Genomic DNA, 25,830 nt, shown 5'->3' with positions numbered 1-25,830 from the left:
TTTGTGACCCTGGTCTGGAAAAGCGCTATACAAATAAAAATGACTTACTTACTTACTCACAACATCGTTTTTTTTTATTAAAAACCCTAACAGTTGTCACGTTTGCCCGTTTATTCTGAAAAGGAAACAACCGGAAGTCGTGCTGCGCACTCGCTCTTGACGCCTCCCGCTGGAGCGGCTCTAGCGACTGACAGCGTCCCAGCCTCAGTTCACACCCAGCGGGGCTGCAGAGCGCCGGACACCCCCTGCCCTCGCGCCATGACACCGGGATTCAAACCCGCAGCCTGACCTGCACCCGCGTCCACACGCACACACGCGCCCGCGTGCACGGGCACCGACGGAGATCCGAGCGTCTCTCTCTCTCTCTCTCTCTCTTTGAAACGCGCACGAAAACGGTCGGTGAACGATGTCAACGTCGGGGAAGGACAGCGGCCACTACGCCAACTACGTGGGACCCTACCGCCTGGAGAAGACCCTGGGCAAGGGGCAGACAGGTCGGTGGTTCCTCACGCGTCACGGGGGGGTGTGGGGGGGGGGGGGGCAGGATTCAGATGATGCTCCAATCGTGCTGAAGGGGTCGCGGCACTGCGGGTCCTGATGCGGGAGTAGCTGCTGCTTATGTTTGGACTAAAAGATGTGATGATGATGATGGAGGTGATGATGATGGTGTTGATGGTGATGATGGTGATGATGGCACTGCTGATAATGATGGTGGTGGGCCTTTAATCCTTGTTGTCAGGCAGAGATGATGATGAGGATGATGATGCTGATGAAGATTATGGGGGGGCCCCCCTAAGGTTTCCCCTCTGATTCTGCTTTTTTTAAACATCCATCTGTCACATGACTTGTTTTCTGCAGAACCTTTGGGGCACCCCCCCCCACCCCCACCCCCTCCCTGGACACACGTGCACGTTCAAGTCAAACTTTTAAATAAACGCCACTTCTTATATCAAACATTTCCTTTAATTTTCTTTCCACTTAATGGGAGTTGTTGGAGGTTGTAGTCGCTGTCATGGAGAGAGTGGTTACCCTGCCCATTATGACACACACACACACACACACACACACACACACACACACACACACACACACTATTTTTGTTCAGGCTTTTCCTTGCTTTTCTGGAACTCCTGTTGTGTTATCAGTTTTATCTTGACCTTTAAAATATATACTTTATTGAATATTGTTTTGATTGTTTAAGCGCTTTGTGACCCTGGTCTGGAAAAGCGGTATATAAATAAAAATTACTTACTTACTTACTTACTTACTTGCTTACACACAAACACACACACACACACACAAACCTATAAACCAACGAGTAATCAATGAAGTTTGTTTTTTGGACCGTGTTGAGGAAATCAGGAACCAAAAATAAACTTCTTTATTTTGAATAAATAAGATTTGTGTTGAATATAATCGACGGTTGGTGAAGCTTTTAATTCATTAAGAAACATAGCATTTAAACACCAACACATACACAGTGTGTACGGTTTTATGTACAGGTTTCATGGTTTCTCTCGACGTTGTCACTCTCACATCCTTCCATGTGACTGGAGTTCCTCACTATCGTCCGTGCGCGGGACAATGGTGTCACGGTGTTCCTCCGGCGGGCGAATCTCCACGGACCATCCTGACTCTGAATAATTGGTCCATGTGTGTTGGGGGGGGGATGATGTTCCTTCAGCCTATTTTCGAAAAATGTTAGCCAAAAAACCAAGGGTGGTTGCCATGGTTAAAGCCCTCCTCCTGTGACATGATCCCTCGACGGTGGTCCCCGGCGGGGACCGCGAGCCTCAACGGTGTTCTTGCAAACACCTGTTTTGTTTCTTCATCTTTAAAAAAAAAAAGAAAAAGAAAAAAGGTTTCACCCTCTGTGGAGAAGAGGTGTCGGTGCGAAGACGTGCCCTACTGCAATCGCCACTGCTAGCACCAGCAGGGGCGCAGCGGACAGCAGGCACGGCTGGGCCAGGGGCCCCATTTGCATTGTACCTTCATGCAGCAACAATGGAAGACCTACGGTTAGCTGGAATGCTATCGGGATTGTTAGCATAATTTGCAGCGCGAAGACGATCAGTAAAGGTGCCACGAGGGTGAAGAGGATCAGCATGTTCACCGCCATCAGCACTATGTGTGACGCGGCCACGTAGAGCGACCAAACTACAAAGTGCAAACATGCTGAAGCTTTACATAAAATGCTCTTCGGATGATACATTTTGTTGTGGTTTCCCCCTTTCAGACGTGTTTAACTGGACATTTATTTATTTGGTGGATCAAAGAAGGCACAGCATGAAAGGCTGGTGTTGATAAGTGAGATCATAAAGTCAAAAATCATGATGAGGTCTTTCCAGCATGAATATGGATTTGTTTTTTATGTATTATTATATCACTTAAATTGTAAATTAATAGTAAGTAAGTGCGTAATTAGTATTTATATAGCGTTTTTCTAGACTAGGGTCACAAAGCTCTTAAACAATCAAAAAATACCCAATAAAATAAATGCTTACATTTTGTTATAGGTTAGGTTAGGTAGAACTTTATTGTTTATTTATAAGTATACAGTTCCATATTATGAAAAGAGTGTAGTTATCTTGAAGATGAAGAAAAACAGCAACGTTATGAGTTCTAGTTCAGTCAATACAGTACAGTGGTGGAAATAAACCGACTGACAAATTAAGTGTTGTTATTTAATTTTTACGGCCCAAAAATGGTATATCGCCATTTATATACTTGCCAGAAAAGTGTACATAAAAAATGTAAAATCTTCTGCTTGTTGATGTTGCTGCCAACTACCATATAGTCATAAATTAAATACTATTAGCATGAGCTGCCAACCACCTCTTAAAACGACGCAAAACAGAAGAGGATAAAATGAAGACATCATCACTTTTCATGAAAATATATTACTTAGTAGTACTGAATACAAGTTTTTAAGTTTGATTAGTAATATGTTATCTTTAGGGAAAAGAACGTTTGTAAAGTCTAGTCGTGTCAATACTGTAAGTAAGTAATAGTCATTTGTAAAGCACGTTTCTAGACCAGGGTCACAAAGCGCTTTGGAAAATGATGTCACAACACGATCTGGAGCTTGTAATCCATGCGTTTGTGTCTTCTCGTTTAGACTTTTGCAACCGTTTATTTTCATGTCTTAACAAGAAGCTGTCTCGCCTGCAGTTAATACAAAACTCTGCAGCGAGAATTCTGACCCGCTCTAGTAGAAGAACTCACATTTCTCCTGATCCTTAAAACTCTTCACTGGCTGGTGGTTTCTTTAAGGATCAACTTTAAAATTCTGGTTCTTATTTTCAGATCTATTCATGGTCAGACCTTCCATCAGTGATCTGATCCCGACTTACACCCCAGCTTTGGCTCTGAGGTCTGTGGATCAGAATCTACTAATGGTTCCTGAACACGGTGTCTCCTAAGCTTTGGAATGATCTTCTCTGTGTTTGATGATCCACTGACTCCTTCAAGAAAGATGTTAAGAAACATCTTAAGACATTTTTATTTGTGCTTTCCCCTGACTTTCTGGGACTCCTGTGTTTGTCTCATGGGTCTCAAACTTTTTTTTTTACCATCTGCTTTTGTCTGGTCAGTGAAATACTCTTGAGATTATCTTTCCCAACCTATTAAAAACTAGACAGAATGGAATAAAATGATGACATCATCACATTGTATTGAAAGTCTGACTTAAATTTATTGATAACTAAAACAATACATGTGTATACACTTATTTTTTAAATAATACATCTGTACAAATGGACAACAAATCTCTCACATGTATGGCTTAGGCGGATGTATTTCTCATTCTTTTAGTCAGATTCTCCAAGACGTATTATTGGTCGGACTCGACTAGTAATGTGGCCTCTCTCGAAAATCCAGCAGTCTTTGTTTAGTTTGTCCCACAGCTCCAAGGAATTATTCACAAGGTTTGCACAAAAGTCTTTTAAAATTCAGCTCATTAGACTAATGAAGTTCTTGAAGTCACACTCGCCGTTGTAGCTCATGTGAGCGACATGCTTTAGCCGCGTCCGTCCCGACATCGTGGACTGTTTTTTTTGTCTTGTCTTCTTGCAAAGCTTCACTCTGTGTTTTCAGACGCCTCCTCCTCTTGTATTCCCTTCGCTCGGAGCTTTAACGCCGCTCCCTCAATCACCAACAATGGTACAACAACTTTTTGAATCACCTGGACATCTGAAGTGAACGCTAACAGCTTGACGTTCGTCACGAGCGAGATGATCACCAAGGTGAGCAGTGCCGTTTCTCCTGCGGTCTGCAGCTGTGTCCAGGCGGCGTCCAGCATCGCCGCTTTATCGGCGGTTTGCAGTAAAACTTTGACTTCCGCGATCAGCAGTTTGATGAGAATCGTCAGCAGAAGCGTTTTGGCCGAGGTGACGTGAATTGTCCAAACCGCCTTCAGCAGTGCGTCTGAATCCGTATTGTACGATATCATTCTGGCCGCGATGAGTATATGTCTTATGTCTGCGCTGACCAGAAGTTTCAAAAACGCGCAGAGTAGCAGCTTCCTGTAGGTAGTTTCCAAGAGCAGCTTTGTCGCCCTCACCAGGAGGTTGAAAGTTGCCACTATCAGCAATATTTTAGCAACGGTGAGTAGCGACAGTTGAGCCGCAGCCAATAGTAAAGCCAGGACTACAGTTTTCAGTATCATCTTGCCTCCAGTTCTGAGCAGTTTGACGTCTCCAGTTTCATGTAAAGTCGTGGCCACGAACAGCAGGAACAACAGCACGCCCATGAGGAGAATGAGCTTCGCTAATGTTAGCAGCACAGTTATGTCAGCTGTCAGCAAGAGAGTGATGCTACCGATGAGCACCAGTACCGTGTCCGCTGTGAGCAGCAACTTTATAGCCGCATCTATCAAGAACTTGAAGTCAAAATGACACAACGATTTCAATCGCTCTCTATCCATTTTTGAATTTTGTATCGGTTTTTGAGAAGCCAGGTCCAGTCGCTCTTTTATATAGTCTGGTTGAATGCATCAGAGGAGGAGGTGCAACTTCAAAGGAGTATGTTTGTTTGTGGGACTGATGTGTTTAATAGTGACATCATCATTGTTTCTTTAATAGTAAATAAGTAAGAAAGTAATAGTTATTTGTAAAGTGCCTTTCTAGACCAGCTTGAACAATCAAAAGCAATACACGTTTAAAAATACCTACAAATTTAAAAACACTAAAAGGCCAAGTCAACATTAAACAAACCAAAAATTAGGAATAATCCTGCACAAAGCAACAGCCTGGAAGGATTTCTCTCCCCTGGTTCAGAAGTGTGTTCAGGAACCATCAGTAGATTCTGATCCACAGACCTCAGAGCCCGAGCTGGGGTGTAAGTCTGGATCAGATTACTGATGGAAGGTGAATAGATGAACCATGAATAGATCTGAAAGTAAAAACTAGAATTTTAAAATCAATCCTGAAAGAAACTGGCAGCCAGTGAAGAGATTTAAGGATCGGAGAAATGTGAGTTCTTCTACTAGAGCGGGTCACAGTTTGTATTAACTGCAGGCGAGACAGCTCCTTCTTGTTTAGACACCAAAATAAACTGTTACAATAGTCTAAACGAGAAGACACAAACACATGGATTATAAGCTCCAGATCTTGTTGTGACACCACATTTCCTAAATGTAGAGATGTTTCTATATTGAAAGAAACAGTTTAAATAGCCTGTTGTGATACTGGAGAAAGACTAGGGTCATTGAAGGAGTCATATTTTAGCTTTAAACACGCACCATTGCAACACCTCTGTTGGCCAAGCCAGATGGACGAAGAGGATGGAGGAAACCCCTACGCCTGCCTTCAACTCAAACAATGTGTTTCATGTTAGTTTTCCTGGTAGAAGACCAGGAATCGGCTCACAGTTGGCTGGGAGAAGTAAACTTGTGTTGATGAATTGGTGTCTGACTCCTCTTGACTTAATAACGAGTTGTATTGCGTGCGTTTGTGTGTGTGTGTGACCTCAAATCAGTGCATGTGAGACGGCCTCATTATCACTAGTTTGCAGGCGCGCACTGCCTTCGCCTGCTCATGATATACATATATAAACACGTGAGCCCCCCCCCCACCCACCATTACAATTACAATATCCATTAAATATGAAATTATATTCTCGGTGCATAATGTGTTTTCTATATCGGTGCGGGTATTGCCTTGAGTTCCTGTTGTCGATGTAACTGGAAACAATAACTAGGGCTTGCACGATTGACTGATTTATGAACATGTTTTACATTTCAATACTATTTCAATGTGAATACAAGGAAAGACAGAACTTGCCGAAATGATATTCCTTTTTAATCACTTCTCGATTCAGTTTGGATCGGAGCTCATTTCCAACCGACTCTCTTCCTCAACCCCCCATCTCTTTTGTAGTGTACCCTGTACTGTACATCCAGTTGGCTCACTCCCCGGCTTTCTTTGCCCAATCCAGGGACAAGTTTCCATAGCAACCCACGAAACGCTCTTCTTTTTTTTTTTTTTTCCGGGGCTTGTAGGCGGTGTGCTTGTTCTGCGCCACCCCTCCACCTAGGAGTGTCGGGAGACGGAGGAGGGGGGTTGAATCATTAAACAATAACTGAGAACCAACCCCCAACAAGCATCCGTCCCCCCATATCTCTGCAGCTCCTACGAAGGGTTCCTGGTCCACTTGGACTCTTTGGTTGTATCAACTATCAAAGAACACAATTCTCATTTTCTCAGCTATATGACCGAAGCCCAATTTCCAAGGATGTGTAAAGCAGTCGGTTAGAATTCTCGATTCTCACGGATAAAGAGGTGATTTTTAATAAAGCAAAGTTCTAGCCGGAGCAGTTAAGCCTTCGGTGCTCCGACGCTACCATTTGGATTTCCTTTATTTATATTTCGACTGCTCATTTAAACCATTGCAGGTGGATGTTCCCTGCGTTTGTCACATTTACATCTCCTGCGTTGCACATGGCCGATGCGCTCCACCCCCTCCTGTACCCCAACACTTGGGACAAGGACAGAGCAGCTAGTGGTCATGAAACCCAAACGTGATTAACGGAATATACATTTTATTGAAGGATGTCTCTTCATTGATCAAAATGAGACAAGACGAGAAAATATTTCATCGCCACACCTCAGAGTGTGGTAGGTTTCAATGACGTGGCGACGGCTACCCTGCGTTCAGAAATAAGGATCACTGACGAAAAACAATAAAACAAAAAGATACCCAACATGTCCATGTAGGTTCTCAGTCGTTTAGGTCATGGTTATCCGAGGGGTTCCAAAGCAAGACAACTGGATTGAGTAGAGTTTGGGGTGGGGGCGGCTCAAGAAAGGGGGGTCCTACTGGTGAGAACCCAACCATGTAGGTGTGGTTTATTGTTGACGTTTTACAATGATAACTTACATCACCTGTGAGAATGGCTCACCTCGGGCATAGCTTGTGATACTCGGGTCACATGTAAACCGAAAAGTGATGTTAAATGAAGTCAACGGATTAAGATTCGTCCTCAGAAAATGTTTTCTCTTCTCTCCTGAAGTTTATTCTTTAGGATTTTCTGAGTCGACATGGGCAACTAAGTACTCTCACAGTCACATATCAACCCACCAGGTTACAGACATCACTATTTCCAGCCACCGGTTATATATGGTTTGGTTTTCAGATTATATCCTTAATTTATATATTTTTTATTTCCACTGTATATCGCATATCACTGGGGTAACAGCTTCATTAAAGTCAATTTTCCTACCACTTGGGTTATCCCAACACGGTCCAAACCAGACTTATGAAGTCATTTTTCCCTGTGACTCTTCATTCTGCGGCTGACACCACGAACTAAAGGAATATGAGCGGGTCGGTGATGTCAAGCAGGATGAGTAACTAGACACAGCTATGTTTAACTTGAAATTAAATTCTAAGAACCAAAACGCGACTGGAGATGTGATCCACAGACTCTATATTCCAGACATAATTCTACTGGTTTTACCACCAAATGTTTAAAGTCCACTTTTTCACGCGATCCATGAATATTTTTATTTTTAGATTTATTGCATTTAGCATGATGCCTTTGCATACTTTAATTGCATGTGTGTTAGTTCCTGTTCTCTGGCATTAATGGGGTGATAACGAATCACCCATTTCCTGTGTTTGCGTTGGTAACCGCGGCGACCAAGTGCTGCTCTGCTGCTTCGCCGCGATAGTCGTTAATCCACTTCCTGTCAGGTCCGACTCCACATGTCGCCTTGTCCTACAGAGACCTATTTAATGCCACAATCAATAGCTGGTAATCAAACTTGAATGGGTTCTGGCTCCCGATAAGCCCCTTCTGGTCTCGCAGACCCCCTCCCGCAGCCAAAAACTTAATGAAATTGAGCATAAATCCCTTGTCTGTCCCTCTTTAACTCTCTCACTCCATTCCAAAAGCAATCTGGACTTTTCCCCCTGAGTCAGCACTTGCTGCGTCTAGAGTAATTCCAGGGAAATTAACATCTGAAGAGCAGCTTTTGCTTCCGTCTCCGTGCCCACACTTGACACTCTGCTTCATTTCTGGTATCTCCTATTAGATAAATAAGCCCTTCGTCCTCTAAAATCTTGGACAAGTACATGATTGGACGGTCCAGCGCTTCTGGCACTGGGCGTCCTCGGAATATAAATGTGTCTCTGTCCGGCGGAATATAAAACTTAATGCGGGTTCATGAAGTTTACTCAGTCCCGTCGGTGAAAAAAAGGTGGTTGCTTGTTCCAGGTGTGACAGGCGTGCAGGTGGCTGACGTCAATCACAATCAGGGGAACTTTTAGATTGTTCGTTGATAGGCATCTACCTGAATGTCTTTGGTGTTGTGGATGCTACTGGACATGTAGGGTATGTGGTGATGTATGTCTGTCTCTGTGTTGCGCTTACAGAACTCTTTATGTTTACGTTTTTGGTTTTATTGCATTACTATAGGTTCTCCAACACAGTCCACGTAATTTGAGTCAATCATAAGTTGGTGCATTGTCATGTCTAAACAAGAAGGATCTGTCTCGCCTGCAGTTGATTCAGAACTCGCGAGAATTCTGAGCCGCTCTAGTAGAAGAACTCACATTTCCCTGATCCTTAAAACTCTTCACTGGCTTCCAGTTTCTTTCACAATCAACTTTAAAACTCTGATTCTTACTTTCAGATCTATTCATGGTCAGGCTCCTCCTTACATCACTGATCTGATCCAGACTTACACCCCAGCTCGGGCTCTGAGGTCTGTGGATCAGAATCTACTGATGGTTCCTCGCACACGCTTCAGGACCAGAGGAGAGAAATCCTTCCAGACTGTTGCTCCTAAGCTTTGGAACGATCTTCCTCTCTCTTTGCGCTTGATGGATCTACTGACTCCTTTAAGAAACATCTTAAGACGTTTTTATTTGTTCAGGCTTTTCCTTGATTTTCTGGAACTCCTGTGTTGTTCTCAGTATTATCTTGACCTTTAAAGTTTATATTTTAGTGAGTATTGTTTTGATTGTTTAAGCACTTTGTGACCCTGGTCTGGAAAAGAGCTCTATAAATACAAATTACTTACTTACTTACTTACTTACATTGTAGCGATGTCCAAACCTTTTTTTCAGGTTACGGCTTTCATCCATTTATTTTTAAAAGATTGTCTTGAGGCTGAGAGGAAGTACATCATTCTGCTTTATTCACAATATAATTTGTTTCATAAATGAGTACATAAGACACAAAATAAAAGGTCTGATGTTTCTTCAATTAGCTGAAAAATAAGGCGTTATGCAAGAAAATTGAACTATGCAAGATGTTAGCTTAGCATGAAAACTTGAAATTTGATTAGCAAAAAATCATTGCAGCGGGAAAGTAACTACTCACAGGTCGATCCTTGGAATTTGATTCAAATCATTGATAATTTGTTTAAAATTGAACGAGTAAATAATGTGAGTTCTTCCTTAAAAGTAGGGCGTATTATTGTACAGCGTTTAGAGACGCTTGTGAACTTCTAGCTTAAAGCTAATAGTGAAACTTACAAACAATCACTGCTTTTTATGGATATTGACAAGGGCTGCATTACGTCTTATTCTTAAAAAAGAAGAAGTTTTACAAACTATTACATGATTTCCACATGTAGAAATAAAATATATTTGCACTATTTGCATTAAAGAAAAACATATTAAACCACTTATGTTCACCTAGACAACGAGTCTCCCTCCCATTCATGAGTTTTAATTGTAAGTATTTTCATTTTAATATTGATTAAATTGTTGAGTCTTCTTACAAATGTTAAACTTGACCAATGACGTGCGCCGTGATAGTGATTTTGAGGTCAGAGCGGGACGAGGACATCGATGTTGTGTGCATTCATATGAGGACGTAGCGAAAACAACTCCGGTGGTTCTGTGTCCAGTCGGTACAAAGAAGGCCATGTGAACATCCTTTTAAAAAAAAAAAACACAAACCCTGAAGAGCAAGACTGAATCAAACATTTATAGAGTCCACTCATAGAAGGTCTCCAGGAAATGTGTGTGTGTTTGAGCGTGTAGTCTGTGTTGCAGTGTTTTCTCTCCAGCCTGCAGTGAGGCCGCAGTGCTGCATTACAGTTGTTGCAGCCTCACTGCAGCATACACACCAGTGTTCTCAAGTCTGAGTCATGGTTTAGTGCTCCACTGCCAAACGCTTATAATGTCATTTAACAAGGAGGGATTTTTTTTTTAGTTTTTGTTTTCTATGATGGACGACGACATTAAGGAAGTATTGTTCACGTTTGTCATGAAGCACCAACAGCCAAACGGTTTTTTCCAGAAGAATTTATTGCCGGATTTGTCGGTTCTGTTTCATCACCACATCGTTTTGGGATATAAAAAAAAGACAAAGCCGACGATGAGTGACTGAACACTGGGCTTGGATATCTGCCTCTGAACATCTATGAGGAGGTCGAGGGAGAATTTCACATCACTACTCAGTGACGTTGGCTGGGGCTTCACAGTGATGACTCATACTCGAGTAACAGAGGCTTGACTGTTATTCATGATCTTGGCATTTGACTCTAGACACTTGATCGCTCTATTGAGTGAAGTAAAACAAACACCATTTTTTTTTTACTGATGTGTCTCTTATGTAGCAATTGAAGTCATGAAAATAAATATAAATATATATATATATATGGTTATGTTTTCGATCATCATCGAGATGAAACAGTTGATAGATATAATGATGGTGTTCTTTGTGATAGTTAAAGACAGATTGGACCTTTAAAAAAGAAAAAGAAAATAGCATATAAACAGCAGTGCAAAAAATAAATCTTTAGCAAAACTAAAAAAAATAATACTTGACAACACTTAGTCTGGAGGGTCTTCAGCTGTTTTCTGCAAATCTTTGATCCAAATTTGATTTGATATTTTTCTTCAGCAATTCACTCTTAATTTGTGCACTTTGTTGTCTACTTTGTTGTGTGTGTTTTTTCAAATAAATCAGTTCAATCTTGACCATATAATCAAAGCTATACCAATGATAAGAATTGATCTGACGATCCTTAACCTTCTGACTTAAGAACTTAAAATAAAGTAAAATGGAGTTTTGCAGAATATCATCCCATTGGCAGCAAATCACCCCCCGCTGTAGACCAACAAACACCTGCTGTAATCCAACAAATCTGTAAATCAAAACAGGTCAATAAATAGACCCAAGTCTTCAGCTTTCTCTCTGGGCTAACACAGTAGTTTACAGCATAATGAAGCTGCTGAATCTCTGGCACTTACTTTAAAGTGGTCACTAAAATGTGTTTATCTTCAGCAAAAAAAGTGCTAAAAGTAATGTCTTCGACACAAGCGTTCTTCTCTCTCCATCATTTGTGTGAACTCAGTACCTGTTTTTTCCTTCACCCCCATGAAACTTCCTCCAGGCGATTCTTTATTTTGCTTTTTCATCTGTTTTTTTATTCATATTATTACTATGAACACATTTAAATGTACTCAAGCAATTTTAGGAAGCTGAACCAGCAAACAACTTGTTTTTGACTTATTCACAAGTTATAGTTATAGAAATAGTACATTTACTAGACATGACAAGAATAAAACATATAAGACTTATTCATGGCAATGGAAACAACTCAGAGTGTGCTTATACAATTGTTGTCAAAGCTTTCACATACAAGTCTTATAAATTACTCATAATGATGTATTCTGCCTTGGTTAGAAGAGATACGGTCAATCTAATCTCTGGAAGAATAATGTGTACATGAGTCACACAAATATAGTTACTGTCTGTAACAGGAAGTATTCAATTCAATTTTATTTTTATTTAAAGTGTCTTATCATTACAAAGTTATCTGACGACACTCTACAGTTTAAGTAAATCTATTTTGGACTATATATATTATTATATTTATTATATTCCCACCAAATCCCTTCTCTTCAACGTCAGTTGTACTTGTATTTTTGTATATCTTGTATACTTGTATGTATTCTATTACATTAATTATCTTTGTTCGTTAGGTTAGTAAGTAAGTAAGTAAGTAAGTAAGTAATAAGTAAAGGTTATTTTTAAAGTGCCTTCCTAGACCAGAGTCACAAAAAGCGTTAAAATTCAAAAACAATACACAGTTAACATATATACTTTAAAAGGCCAAGACACATAAGACAAACACAGGAGTCCCAGATAATCAGGGAAAAGAACAAATAAAAATGTCTTAAGATGTTTCTTGAAGGAGTCAGTAGATCATCAAACACAGAGATGGTTCCAAAGCTTAGGAGCAACATTCTGGAAGGATTTCTCTCCTCTGGTCCTGAAGCGTGTTCAGGAACCATCAGTAGATTCTGATCCACAGACCTCAGAGCCCGAGCTGGGGTGTAAGGCTGGATCAGATCACTGATGGAAGGTCTGACCATGAATATTTTAAAGTTGATCCTGAAAGAAACTGGCAGCCAGTGAAGAGTTTTAAGGATCGGGGAAATGTGAGTTCTTCTACTAGAGCAGCTCAGAATTCTTGCTGCAGAGTTTAACTTCAGAGGAGACAGCTCCTTCTTGTTAGGACACCAAAATAATCTCTAAAACTGGAATGTTTGTAGCTCACAATATCAACATGAACATTAATCAACCAAATTATTCTTTTAATAATTTAATTGATTTTAATGGCGTCTAAATTCCGACTAATCCGTGCATTTAAACACAGTTGTTTGTTGTATCCCATGAGCCATTTAATGCACCAAAACAAACTATTATTACTAACACATGATACTGTGTCTCCAAGCTAATGGCTACATTCAGCAAATACATGTCAGTACATTTATAGTCCGCAGCTCAATGAGGCTCAAACCATATTGATTATGTTAACCCTTAAATATTTTAAGTTGGAAAAAGAAAAACATGTTTTTAATTTTCATTTTGTTGTGATCGCTGGCATGGATTCTGTAAGAGTGAGAGTGACAGAGGATATTGTCGCTGGTCACAATGTCATTGCCATCCTGATCCTGATCTGCTGAAGGATTCAGGTGTTTCTGGGGACGATAATGGCGGTTGCCGTGGTGATGAAATGTTTGTCGGTGACATTATGGACTTCGGTACCTGCATCGATCGTGATGCCGGGTGTGTATTCGATGATCTGTGTGTGTGTGTGTGTGTGTGTCAGTGCAATCATGCATGTGAAATAGTCGGTAATGGAGGAGGAGGACGGGGGGGGGGGGGGGGGGTCATGACCTCAGTCCCACCACCAACCAGATGGCCTGACTCATTGTGTACAGGAGAGTTTGCGTTGTGAGTAGGTGATGACACAGTAGAAACCTTCAAACAGAAATGTTTTTTCCACACAAAAGACTCCCTTGAGAGTTTGGATCTTGTTTGTCGTCTGGAAACATGATATTTGTTGACGTCAAGTCCTTCTTTTCCCACACTTGGGTTGCGATATATATTCAACCGAACCGTTAGAATCCGACATGTTCCTGAGATGAGGGAAGTTGCTTTAAAGAAATAAATGGAAGTGTGCTCTAAAAATACAACACGGGTCTGAATGGGCTGTAAACATAAACACACACACACACACGCAGACAAAAGATGTATATGAAGCCAGAGAGACAGGTGGGCGGGGCGAGATGAAGATGGAGTGAAAGCGAGAGTGAGAGGGGGGAAGGGTGGATAAAAAGCCAGGGGGAGGAGGAGAAGAGCAGTCAGCGAGGGGGGGAGGGGAGATCCAAAAAAAAAAAAAAAAAAGGAGGGAGCTTGCAAAAATAGAAAAGGACGGAGGCGAGCAAAAATAGTCTCAACAGAAGCAATGATGTCATCCTTTATTCATTAGCTCTTGATTGGCAGATTGCCCGGCCAATTAGAAGCGGGGACGTAACGAGCGAATCGTTCATTGGTCTGGAAGTCGACGATTTCAATCGGACTTTTTTAACTGAATTACCTTCTTGCTTCCGTTGAGTTTACCTGTCAAATCTTCTGAAGGCGAAAACTAATGAACGGGAATAATGGGTCGGGTTGGAAGGCGAGAATTCAGCTCACGTGCATCACGGAGCGCGTGTTGGTCCATCTGTCCTCCCTCTGGTTCTGTGTTGCCAGCTGCCGTCTGTATTCAGTCGGTGCTCAATTAGCGGAGTCCAGAAGAGGAGGCTCCTTGTGGTCCATTGACTCCGGCTCGCGGGGGGGGGGGGTCGGCTCTAATTGGCTGGAGTCGTATCTCGTATACACAATGTGGTCCGTATGAATGAGCCACACTTTGGTTGTGGCAGTTTGATTCGGGCAACACAATGGAAACTCCTTAAAAATAATCAGGAGACTTTGTTTGATCATTTTCATTTATTTATTTTTTTTAAATCTATACTTTTTGAGATTCTTTTCTGTTTCTTACCAAAACCCCGCTCTGGTATGTCCCGCACTATTGACCAACACTGTGGGTTTTATTGATCATATATAGGTCTTTTTTATGATTTGAGAAAGTTGATCCCTTAATTTGGGAAAAACCATATAACTTCCTGACTGGATTTCGTAAAGTTTAAATGTGTGTCTAGTATAAAAAGGTCATGGTCTTGAAGGTCTTTTTTCTTACAGTTATAAAATTAAAGAGGTATGTAATCTTTGAAATGACATTACACTAAGAGAACCATGTTTTTTCCTAATTTTTACATCTCTATTAAGAAATAAATTACTTACAAATGTAGCTGGTTGTTTTCCTGGTTTTAGCTCTTATTGATTTTAGTTTTGATGCACAAGGCATTCTGGGATACAACTTACTACCAAGGGAGGTCCCAAAGATTCTCAACTTTTAAGTATTGGGACGCCCCTCACTGCGGATTTTGAGCTTGAAGAATTAGTTTGAGGTCTTGGTCGTGGTCTTGGTCTTGGTCTTGGTCTTGGTCTTGGTCTTGGTTTTGGTCTTGGTCTTGGTCTTGGTTTTGGTTTTGGTTTTGGCCTTGGCCTTGGCCTTGGTCTTGGTCTTGGTCTCGGTCTTGGTCTAAGTCTAGGTCTAGGTTTAGGTCTAGGTCTAGGTCTTGGTCTTGGTCAATGTCTATGCCTATGTCTATGTCTATGTCTATGTCTATGTCTATGTCTATGTCTATGTCTATGTCTATGTCTAGGTCTAGGTCTCGGTCTTAGTCTTAGTCTTGTGGTCTGAGGTTCTCTAATAGTGTTCTCAAAACATAAAGGATTTGATTATTTTTCTGCTCCTTCAAATGTACAAATGACATAAATGTTGACACGCCTCCTTTCATTTACACTCCAAAGAGATCAATTGAATCAAACTAATTTATTTTGTTTTTGTCTTTGGTCTTGTCTCGGTCCCGAAATTGATTCCAATGGAGGTGTCCTTTTAGCTCTGATGCGTGGTTGTCATAAGAGGTCATAGGTTTAATCGCAGCTCCAGATGTGCCTCTGTCCTTGAACAATACACTTTGAGTGTTAAATAAGCATAGAAATGACGTTTTAACTAAGAAACTGGTTGAAGAGGCGAGTCATCGGGGATGAGCTTAATGACATAAACATCTCCAGTTGTGCCTGAGAAGAGAAGACGTGGTTCTATACATGTGCGTGTTCTTCACAGCAAGATTTGTGTCAGATTGCATTCAGGAACAGCAAGAGGATCTGGACTTGTTGTTGCGTTTGCGTGTCCTTTGTGGTCACGACGATAATCCCTCTGAGATGAAGCTAACGGGGTGACAGCACATTTGTGGGTCATCTAGAGATTTGCGCACACAAATGAAGATTGACAGTTAATAACTCGTCCGCCGCATCAGCCGCAGTACGAGCACGGACGGAAGTGTTTGCCTTGTTATCTGATATTTCACTGGTAGACGGCGCCGATCATTTGGGAACGCCTCATCCGTGATGCCCTGGGAAGTGTACGGCTGACGAGGCGGTATGAAGTCCCAGCTATCTAATTAGCACTTCGCTGCCCACAGTCTCCGAGAGAGTCTCGCTTAAAACCCCCAGCTAGGTTCTTCATTGGATCACAGCTGGATACTGGCATTTTGGAAAACACTGCTGATAATGTGTTATTATATTATTTGTCGGCCTAATGCAAAACGATCCGTCTCAAGGGTATAAAAAACAAAGCATGTAATAAAATGTGTGGATAAGGTTTGGAACATAAACAATGTAAACACAGTTTAATTATGGTATACAATGGTTCTACCGTCCAATAAAGTGATTTAATAATACTGGTAAGTGTAGTAAATTATTGCCTATGTAGGTTTGTGTTTGATTTTGGTGACTTATATCTAAAAAAATAAGGGGCAACTAATGTCAAACTCCAACTCTCCAGACTCACATATTGTAAATGTTGAAGTCTTCCTCTCCAAGAAGCAGTAAGTCCCACTTAATTAAAGTAGAGAAGGTTCCATGTTGTGCATGTTACTGTTCCTTTAAAGGCTAGCTCATGTGCAGTAAGTCCCTCATCATGACGATGTTTTCAACGTATTACTTTATAAAGTCGCTCTGAAATCCGGGCGAACGAGAGGCTACGAGAGTCCATTATGACGTAATAATGGCTTCAATTCTACTCCAGCTAGCTGTAATCACGCCCCGCTTTGTTTATACAACGAGTCCCTTGGAGGCGGAGACTTCCGGCGACTATGCGATGTAAGAAAAGAAGCAAATAACTGCTATGTTGCTATTTTACGTGCTACAGTTACGTACAGTAGGTGGTTTATTAAAAAGCATTAAAAACACACTAAAAAATGCTCCTATTGTTCGAGGCGGTTCAAAGGAGGTCTGCGTTCACTTCTTCAGAGATCTGCACCTGTCGTGAACGTTCTCCCAAAAGCTCCTTTCCAAGCACCAGCAGTAATAAAAAATACCAGCAGTGATCCAATTATAATCATATAATTGTTTGGAAAATATGATAAAGTACTATTATTTCAGCAATTTCTCATCACTTTGGAATTGGTTTGTTATTAAATTTTAATAACCAACTCACCTCGGGTGATGAACGGCTCCAGAAAGCTGACAATATATTTCTTAATCATTTGGAATGGATGCACTATTTTAATTATGTTTTCCTGTTGTCGGTTACCGAGCTGTCAAGGAGTTACTTCATAAAATCCACCCATACAGGTTTCAAAATAACACACGTAGCAGTCAAAAGCACAACCTTCCTTTGTTTTGTTGTCGACTAAAATAAGGAAATCCACATTGGAATTTTTTTTTTTTTAATGTGATTTTTATACATGCATTATAATGAGGCTTGAAAATAATTTTGATTCCTGAATATATTTTGATATTTTGACCACTGATTGATCGATTATTTCAGATCTTTATGTCGGCATAACATATATTCATCAAATATCAGTAAAACAAGATGTTGTTAACAATTTATATCGCGTAATATGGTAGTATCGTAATATGTCAAAAAATATACCTGTTAAAGATGCTGCCCCTGCGATCTGATGGCACTGATCTACCTACATATACATCGCAATGTCATCTTCAAGGTAACATTTTGAAGTGGAAGTACAGGGATTAGGATTGGTCCTCCGGATTTTAACTTTTCTTGGTCCTCTTTTCATTCCGCTTATCAATTATAAACATTATTTTACCACGATTACAGAGAAAGCTTGAATTTGAACATAATCATGCTAGTTAGCATTAGCAAGAACCTCACGATGCTGGTACACATAGGAATTTAATGTTTCTTTACACATATAGTTTGATGTTCTTACTCCAGCTTTTTAATGATATATTTGGTAAGTGTTGGTGTTATTTTACCAACGTTTTATGTGGAATTCAAAAGGTTAAAAAACTAAAAATATAAAATATTTTTATAACATCAGAACTTAAAAAACCCAATCAATGCTTACATTTTTTTTTCAAAATTTCAGAATCATAAACTTCTATTGCCAGTGTTAACATAACTGCTGCCCACCTGGAACCGGTTTCAACCTGTTTTCAAGGGTCTCAATGAGAATTTAACCGGTATAAATAAAGGTTAATAAAAATAAAAAAAACAACATAACATGTTAAATTCACCCAGTATTCCAATGGCACTGATATACTTCTATTCATGTTCTTCCCCCCCTTAAGAGTTTAAATAAATAGAATACAAGTACTAGGACTTGCCACGTTACAGAGATTTTTTTTTTTGTTGAATATTTGTGCTTGTGTCAAGTTAAAGTGGTCATTTTAGTTAGTTAGGCACTAACAACAAACAAGAAGGATCTGTCTTGCCTGCAGTTAATACAAAACTCTGCAGCCAGAATTCTGAGCCGCTCTAGTAGAAGAACTCACATTTCTCTGATCCTTAAAACTCTTCACTGGCTTCCAGTTTCTTTCAGGATCAATTTTAAAATTCTGGTTCTTACTTTCAGATCTATTCATGGTCAGACCTTCCATCAGTGATCTGATCCAGACTTACACCCCAGCGCCCGCTCTGAGGTCTGTGGATCAGAATCTACTGATGGTTCCTGAACACGCTTCAGGACCAGAGGAGAGAAATCCTTCCAGACTGTTGCTCCTAAGCTTTGGAACGATCTCTGTGTTTGATGATCTACTGACTCCTTCAAGAAACATCTCAAGACATTTTTATTTGTGCTTTTTCTTTATTTTCTGGGACTCCTGTGTTTGTCTTATGTTGCCTTGACCTTAAGTATGTATTTTAAGTGTTTATTGTTTTTGATTGTTTAAGCGCTTTGTGACCCTGGTCTAGAAAAATCTTTACAAATTACCTTTACTTTACTTTGCTTACTTTACTGATATTTTGCAGGTTTAGTAGATGCAGATTGTTAAAGTTAAGTTAAAGGAGTCTGGATTTAGGCTGACAGCTTAAATTGACTCATATTGTGAACGGTCTTGTTTATGTCAGGGTTAATGGCTACGGTGAGTAAAACAGGGTTAAGTAATGAAGTCGAGTAATTGAGCAAAGTTGTTTGAGGGTTAGCACCTGTGTTTGACTGGAGGTCTACGGGGGGTTAATACAATTGGTGCGACTTGTGTTTACTGGCATTAGTGTAAGTGGTTCAGTGTCTCGATTGTGGAGCGGCTGAGGTGTAGTCGGTTCCCGTCTAGAGTCAGCGAGAAGAGGCTCAGACGCTAGAGCTTTGTGGGTTACTGGGTCACAGTAATGATCTTATTGTTGAGACTTTTCTGGCGTCAAAGTCAGCGACAAGCTTTTATATCTTCACCAGCTCCGCACTGCTGGTCCTACGCTCAAATCAAGAGTCGAAAATAGTGGCGGACAAACGTCACGATGGGTTCAGAGACCGGGGGTGGGTGGGCGCTGGAGAATGCGATGTCGCCTGCAGCTAGTCTTACCTCCTGATTGCCCCTCTGGAGAATAAGAAAGAAAGAAAAAAACCACAAGTGCTCGCTTTTTTCAGCCCCCCTAGCTGCTTTTATCTTTTTCTTTTTGTTGGGCTTCAGTGGGTTTCTTACGTCACGTCTCGCAGTCGATGCATCCTGAGAGGAGGAGGAAGAAAGACGAGCCACGCAAGAGGAACTACGTCAGCGATAGGAATCAATGATTGATCTCAGCCCGAGGAGCGACGTTGAATCACAATACGAGGTTCTCTGTTTACCTCCTCCATAACTTATTTATTTATCGCTCCACAGACGTTCTTCCAGCCGCTCCAGTCACAGATGTGTTCGACACTGATGTTGATCCATAAACCATGTTTATAAATACTTGAGAATATAATGTTAAAATATTAATTGACCACGCGATCGCCTCACAGCAAGAAGGTTGCTGGTTCACTTCCAGGTCAGGAGGGACCTTTCTGTGGTTGAGTTGGCATTTTGCGTGGGTTTACTCCGGGCACTCCGGTTTCCTCCCACAGTCCAAAAAACATACAGAGGTTGATTGAGAATTTGGGGTAATTGTCCGTAGGTATTGATGTGTGTGTGACTGGTTGTGTGTCTTTGTGCGCCCGGTGATAGACTGGCGTCCTGTCCAGGGTGTCCCCCGCCTCTTGCCCGAAGAAAATGGGGTTGACCTCAACCCCCCCCTGACCCCCATAAGGGAATTAAGCGGCATAAAAAATGAATGAATGAAAGTCATTGCAGTTCATCTGTAAATTAAATCAGTTTTCTTTGTTATCTATTCTATTCTATTATTATATTATAACGGTGCCGTAACATTAAATTCTGTTTAAGCGGCTCTTGAAACCATAAATGAAACACAATAAATGAAATAAATAAAACACAGAGATGATTCAAAATTAGTAAATAGATAAAATATTAAATGAATTAATGAATTAAAATATAATAGAAATACATATGATATAAATAAATATTGCCAAATAACATCGTAATATGTAAAAACACTGTGAGGTTCTTGATTGCAGAGTGAGAAACTATCATACATTAGGAACTTGAACAATAAATATGTTTTGAGAAAAACATGCCATTAGAGCTGGGTATCAAACTCTGGTTCTTTTGTGGTACCGACCAAAATGGTTTCGGTAATACCTGGGATATAGAAACATGCTTCGTCTTCTGGCGCCAAGATTTGAAATCCACATTTATCAAAAATTGATAGTATGTGGATTTGTCTAAGGAAACATATTCAGAATTAATTTTACTTGCTTAGTATTCTGTTGTTCTGAAAGTGGAGTGAAAAATTAACAGAATATGAAAAATGTAACTTACCTGTAATGTAATTTAATTTATTTAAAATGTTTTTGTATTAATAATTGTTATAGAGGTGAAGGTGTTGGTACAAGTACCAGCATTGAACATTTTTTTTTATTGGTACCGAACCCTAGATGCCATTGATCTAATAATATACAGTATAATAAAATAAATAAATAAAATAAAAAAGTTAAATGGATGAAAACACGGTTTAAAAGTAACAATCCAAAAAAACAAGTACAATATCAGATAAGAGAATGAAAAAATAAAAAGGTGAGAAAATTAAATTTCAGTTTAATTCTGGGACATTGAAGTAAAAACGTGGGATATATAAGAGAAATATAATGAATTAAATAAGTTAGAGCAACTCTTTCCAGTTCCAGTTTTTTGTTTAGCTTTCAGCTCTGTTTATGTCTGTAGCTGTAGTTTTGGATCGAAACTGCTCACTGAGGAATTATGGGTAGTGTCAGCCGGATGAATAAGAATGCGGTTCGAGTGGCTTCTTCAACAGAAACGTACAGTGGTTTAGTAAAGATTGATGGGTTCGCTGTCGTGTTCTGCTGCCGACAACAGGAGATTTGAAGAATATCTCTGCTGCTTCTGTCGTTGTCGTTCCCCTTCTTTGATTGGTCGGGGGACGTTTCCTCCCTCCTAGTCAAAGGATTACGCCTCCTGTGTCACCATTTTGGTTTTTTATTTATTAAAAAAAAACGTGGCCCGACAGGACACGCTGAGGCAGGGAGTGAATGATGGCGCGGAGCAGGGAGCCTCATTCATTAAGGGATTTACCGCTGTTTTCGCAATCAGCGGATTTAAGTGGGATCTTCCATCACCTCCTTTACTCCCGCACCAGTCTGCCGGTATGGGATGTGGAGCAATGACAGCTTAACCCCCAACCACAATCCCCACTGCCGCCCTCACCCACCATCCACTGCACACACACATGCACAGTGCAACCCCCTCGCCTCCCATCCCCTCCGTCATAAACCGGCGGATGAACTACTGCTCCACTTTCACATCAATCCTGCTAGACTTTGGGGAATCCCTTTGTGTCTGTGCTAAAAGTGTAGCGAGGAGCTTAAGGGGGGGGTAGGAAAAAAAAATTGCCTGGATTTATTTTCTGGCCAAATTTGATAAAGGTACGGAAATAAAACTGTCAAATATTTTTCGCGGAGTGCGACACGTTCATTCCCGAAGGCTCCACTGGAAGCTCGTGCGGGAGGTTTTTTTATGCGCACGTGGGTGTGGGTTTTTGTACGTGCACGTGCAAGTGTGCGTGTGGACGTCCTTAATCAAAAGGTGGTGATGGATTATCAAAATAAATACAATACAAAACGAATTATAGAAACATTCTCATGCAGTGAAAATATTGTATTTTATTATTATATATTTTTTAATGTTAAATAGGCTGAGATTTCGAAACAATTCTAACATGATTAAAAAACGTTTTTACCAATAGATACATTAAAGTGATAGTTCACGTAAAATTAAAATTTCACTCATTTTCTACTCACCCTCATGTCGACCAAGGGTTGGAATTATTTTCAGAGTAATCTGTTCTATTTTAGAGTTATAGACAAAAATGTTTGTTCATTTTAATGTAGCGACTGGAGCTCAGTTGTCTTCGTCTTCATCTTCGTCCAAAAAGACACTTAAAAACATCCAAATACCTTCATATAATGCTCGTCTGTAACGTCCCTCTTGGATTGAAGCCTCGACATGAGAAGAATTGTTCCGAAAAAACTTAAATAAATCTATATTTTTAGTTTGTTTGTAGAGGAAGATTGTTACTGTTTTTACACAAAATTATATCAGATTATTCTTCAATTTTTGTTTAGTCCTTCACCACGACTTCTTCTCGCAATTGATTCTTTTCAAAGTATTCATAGTTGGGTTTGGATGTCTCCAACACTTTGCACCCATTTTTCATTTACACATGGATGTGCAAAAACACTTAACAGCACACAAAAATTAGCACGACGTGAAAGGTGGGAGATTGTGAAAGATTCAAACATTTCGAAGCAAATGTTTGCCATCTGACTTTAAATTAACGCGTCTCACACTGCATCCTAACATTGAATTTCAACATTATTTTTTTAAGTATTGAATTCATTTTTATGGAATTTCTTTTATACATTGAATTAATTTTCATTGAATTTTTGTACATGTTGAATTTGGCACTGAAATGATCTACTCATTGAAGAAAATACCAGTGCATTAAAATCTATGGTTTTTCAAAAGTTTAATTTTGATGCTGTAAAAATGATGGCTCACATTTACTTCCATATAAACACAGGTAATGCATTTTAAAGCAACACTTAAAAGCACGAGGACTAACAGGACAGGGTTTGAATATGTCTGCAGACGGATCACAGCATCAGTATTTAGGATATACTTTGATAGTAGAAAATTGAAAAAAAAAATCCTACACACCCTGATTTCAAACAGAATAAAACAAATACATGTCCCATGTCATATTTCCAGCGAGCCTCTACTATTTAAAGCCTCTTTGCCTCCAACACCTTTTCTTTTTTTTTTGCACTGTTCTGGCACGTCAACTCTGCTTCTCACCTTCATATTGGCGTCGAGGACTCTCACGGGGGCGGCTGCTAATTTGAAACAGCAGGACCGATTCATGTCAGCGGGCTGTAAGTGGAGGCGAAACCTGGAGACTAATCTGCTTTCAATTTAAGTCTCGCTCAAACTTGAAGCCACTCTCTGGCAGGGCTGCACGATATATTGTAAAAATATCGATATCGCGATATTGGCAAGTGCGATGTGCATATTGTAAACCTGTGCAAAAATGTATAATTGATCAATTAGTCTAATCAAGCGTTTCTTAAATGTGCAATTTAACCAATAAGTGTCACGTTGTGTAAAGTTGTCAATTTGTACTTCTATGTCTCGTTGTTGTTTACGTCTCCGTCCGTCTGTGAACTGTGAGGCGCAGCTCGCTAGGCTCGGTTGCTATTAGCGCGGCTCAGTATATACATGGAAGTAATACTAACTTACGATCTAGTCAAACACTGGTGATCCAGTCACTCGTCTCTTTCAACCTCCTTTGTTAAAGCAACATATCGTAAGAACTTTTCATCTCGTCTCAGTTGTTTTCTTACAAGATCGTTCACTTCCAAACAAGTGTAAACCGGTCCGTCTTCGTCGTATGCTAACGAGCTAAGTCGTTAGCGTCATTTGAAAAGTGTTATGTGTGCGTGTACAAGGAGGTGGATTTAGTATTGATTTGGTGAAATCGCGAAGCGCCGGCGGCTCCTCTCTGATGTCGCTCAGTTTTGCGGGACATCGGTTTACCATTATAAGTGATATTTTTCTCCGATCATGTCAACACCGAAGCGTGGAAATAAACGAAAGGGAAATATCGCATGGTTTTCCTTCTCTAAACCCCCGGACCTCCCCTAAAGTACTCGCTCCTGCGCTCTACTGCACTCGGAAAAAATATCGCATCAATATCGATATCGCAATTTAAGACACTGATATGGAATATCGCACATATTTCCAATATCGTGCAGCCCTACTCTCTGGACAATAGTGATGTCGTTGTCACCCCTGAATTCAGTTTAACTTCATGCGCTCGTTGTCTTCAGCTTCCGTTCATGATGATCTTCTCGGCTGAGTCGGGATGATCCCGGTGACTCACCGGCTTTCTGCTGTTATTATGAAACATTTCTTTCCAAAAGAGGAAATCCTCTCCTGTGCCCTTTCTGTTTTTATCCTCACCTCGAAGGGGGATCAGGAAGAAAATGAGTGAGGGGGTGATTCAATCCGGATTAATAGTGTTGTTTGGGTGTAATTACGATGTTTTTTCCATTGAGTTCTGGACAAAAGAAAACGTCACAATCCCGGGTCTGTGGAAAAACACACGGGTCTCCCGAGGTCGGTGTTTCTTCATCGTGTGATCCAGGGGTGAACCCCGAGGGCGTCTGTCTCCGTCCACTCAGGCCAGTCAGCACATTTCTCTGTGTCAGACGGGAAGGAGAGGGAAAAAAAAGGAAAAGAGATGAATATTGGAGAGTGGCTACGGTCGCCATGGTGACGCTTGAGGAATGCTCGGCTGACGGCAGCAGCGTGAGCGACGTCACTGTCAGGAGGCGGAAAAAACACCGGAGCATTTATCACGAAATCTACTCATTTTATCTCTTCAGTTTTAAATGATCAAAGGAGATTTTGCCGCTAACTTTACATTAAAAACGATCAAAAATGTATCAACATTAAACCTTTAAATGATACAAGTGTAATAGAAACGCTGACAAGTTTTACTGTTTATAGTAAAGCTCTTTTTTTTGCAAGTTGCGTTAAAGCGACAATACACTACCTTAAAAATATTGATTCTGGCGACCCCACATGGCAAAAAAGTGCAACTGCAGTGGCATTAATTTTACACAGCACCAAATACAGCATATTATTTGATCAAAACATCGTCAGTTTCTGTTTTTTAAAAACCTCTCAAACTGAAATGAAGCCACTCGGTGGACACTCGGTCTCTTCTCCGGGAGCGTTACTTGTTGGATCCCGGGTTGATTAATGAAGCCGGCGAAGTTGTGAGGAAGTGCGTCTCGGAGAGCAAGACACATTAGGAAGAGGAGGCTAAAAATAGTCACGTGTCCCTTTAGATGTGATGGAGCGTCACAGCATTCACATCCCCCCCGGCGTGTGTGTGTGTGTGTGTGTGTGTGTGTGGGGGTGTGTGTGTGTTAAATGGAAACCCGTATGTGCATGTTGGTGCTAAAAGCTTTCAGTTAACACACACCATTAACAAGCAGAAGACATCGACCACGGAGGCTCGTTCTTTCATCACATCAAAAGTTAATGTC

At 40.6% G+C, this 25,830-nt stretch overlaps 1 protein-coding gene across 4 annotated transcripts in view; it reads left to right on the top strand.

Moving 5' to 3' along the window:
• The first annotated feature begins 238 nt into the window (after nucleotides 1-238).
• LOC148085267 (serine/threonine-protein kinase BRSK2-like) overlaps nucleotides 239-25,830 on the top strand; it is a 63,288-nt gene continuing 37,696 nt past the window's right edge. Inside the window, exon 1 of one of the 4 annotated variants that reach the window (XM_087783424.1) lies at nucleotides 239-494. In XM_087783424.1, coding sequence (XP_087639550.1) covers nucleotides 407-494 — 88 coding nt within the window. In that variant the 5' untranslated portion in view covers nucleotides 239-406. The remainder of the gene's footprint in view (nucleotides 495-25,830) is intronic. The other 3 variants (XM_087783425.1, XM_087783421.1, XM_087783423.1) reach the window with 3 other exon arrangements.

This window comes from Callionymus lyra, chromosome 2 (assembly GCF_982586985.1).
Source record: "Callionymus lyra chromosome 2, fCalLyr1.hap1.1, whole genome shotgun sequence".
Taxonomy (NCBI): Eukaryota; Metazoa; Chordata; class Actinopteri; order Syngnathiformes; family Callionymidae; genus Callionymus; species Callionymus lyra.
The sequence above is the reverse complement of the archived record's forward strand: the minus strand, read 5'-3'. Positions and strand labels throughout refer to the sequence as shown.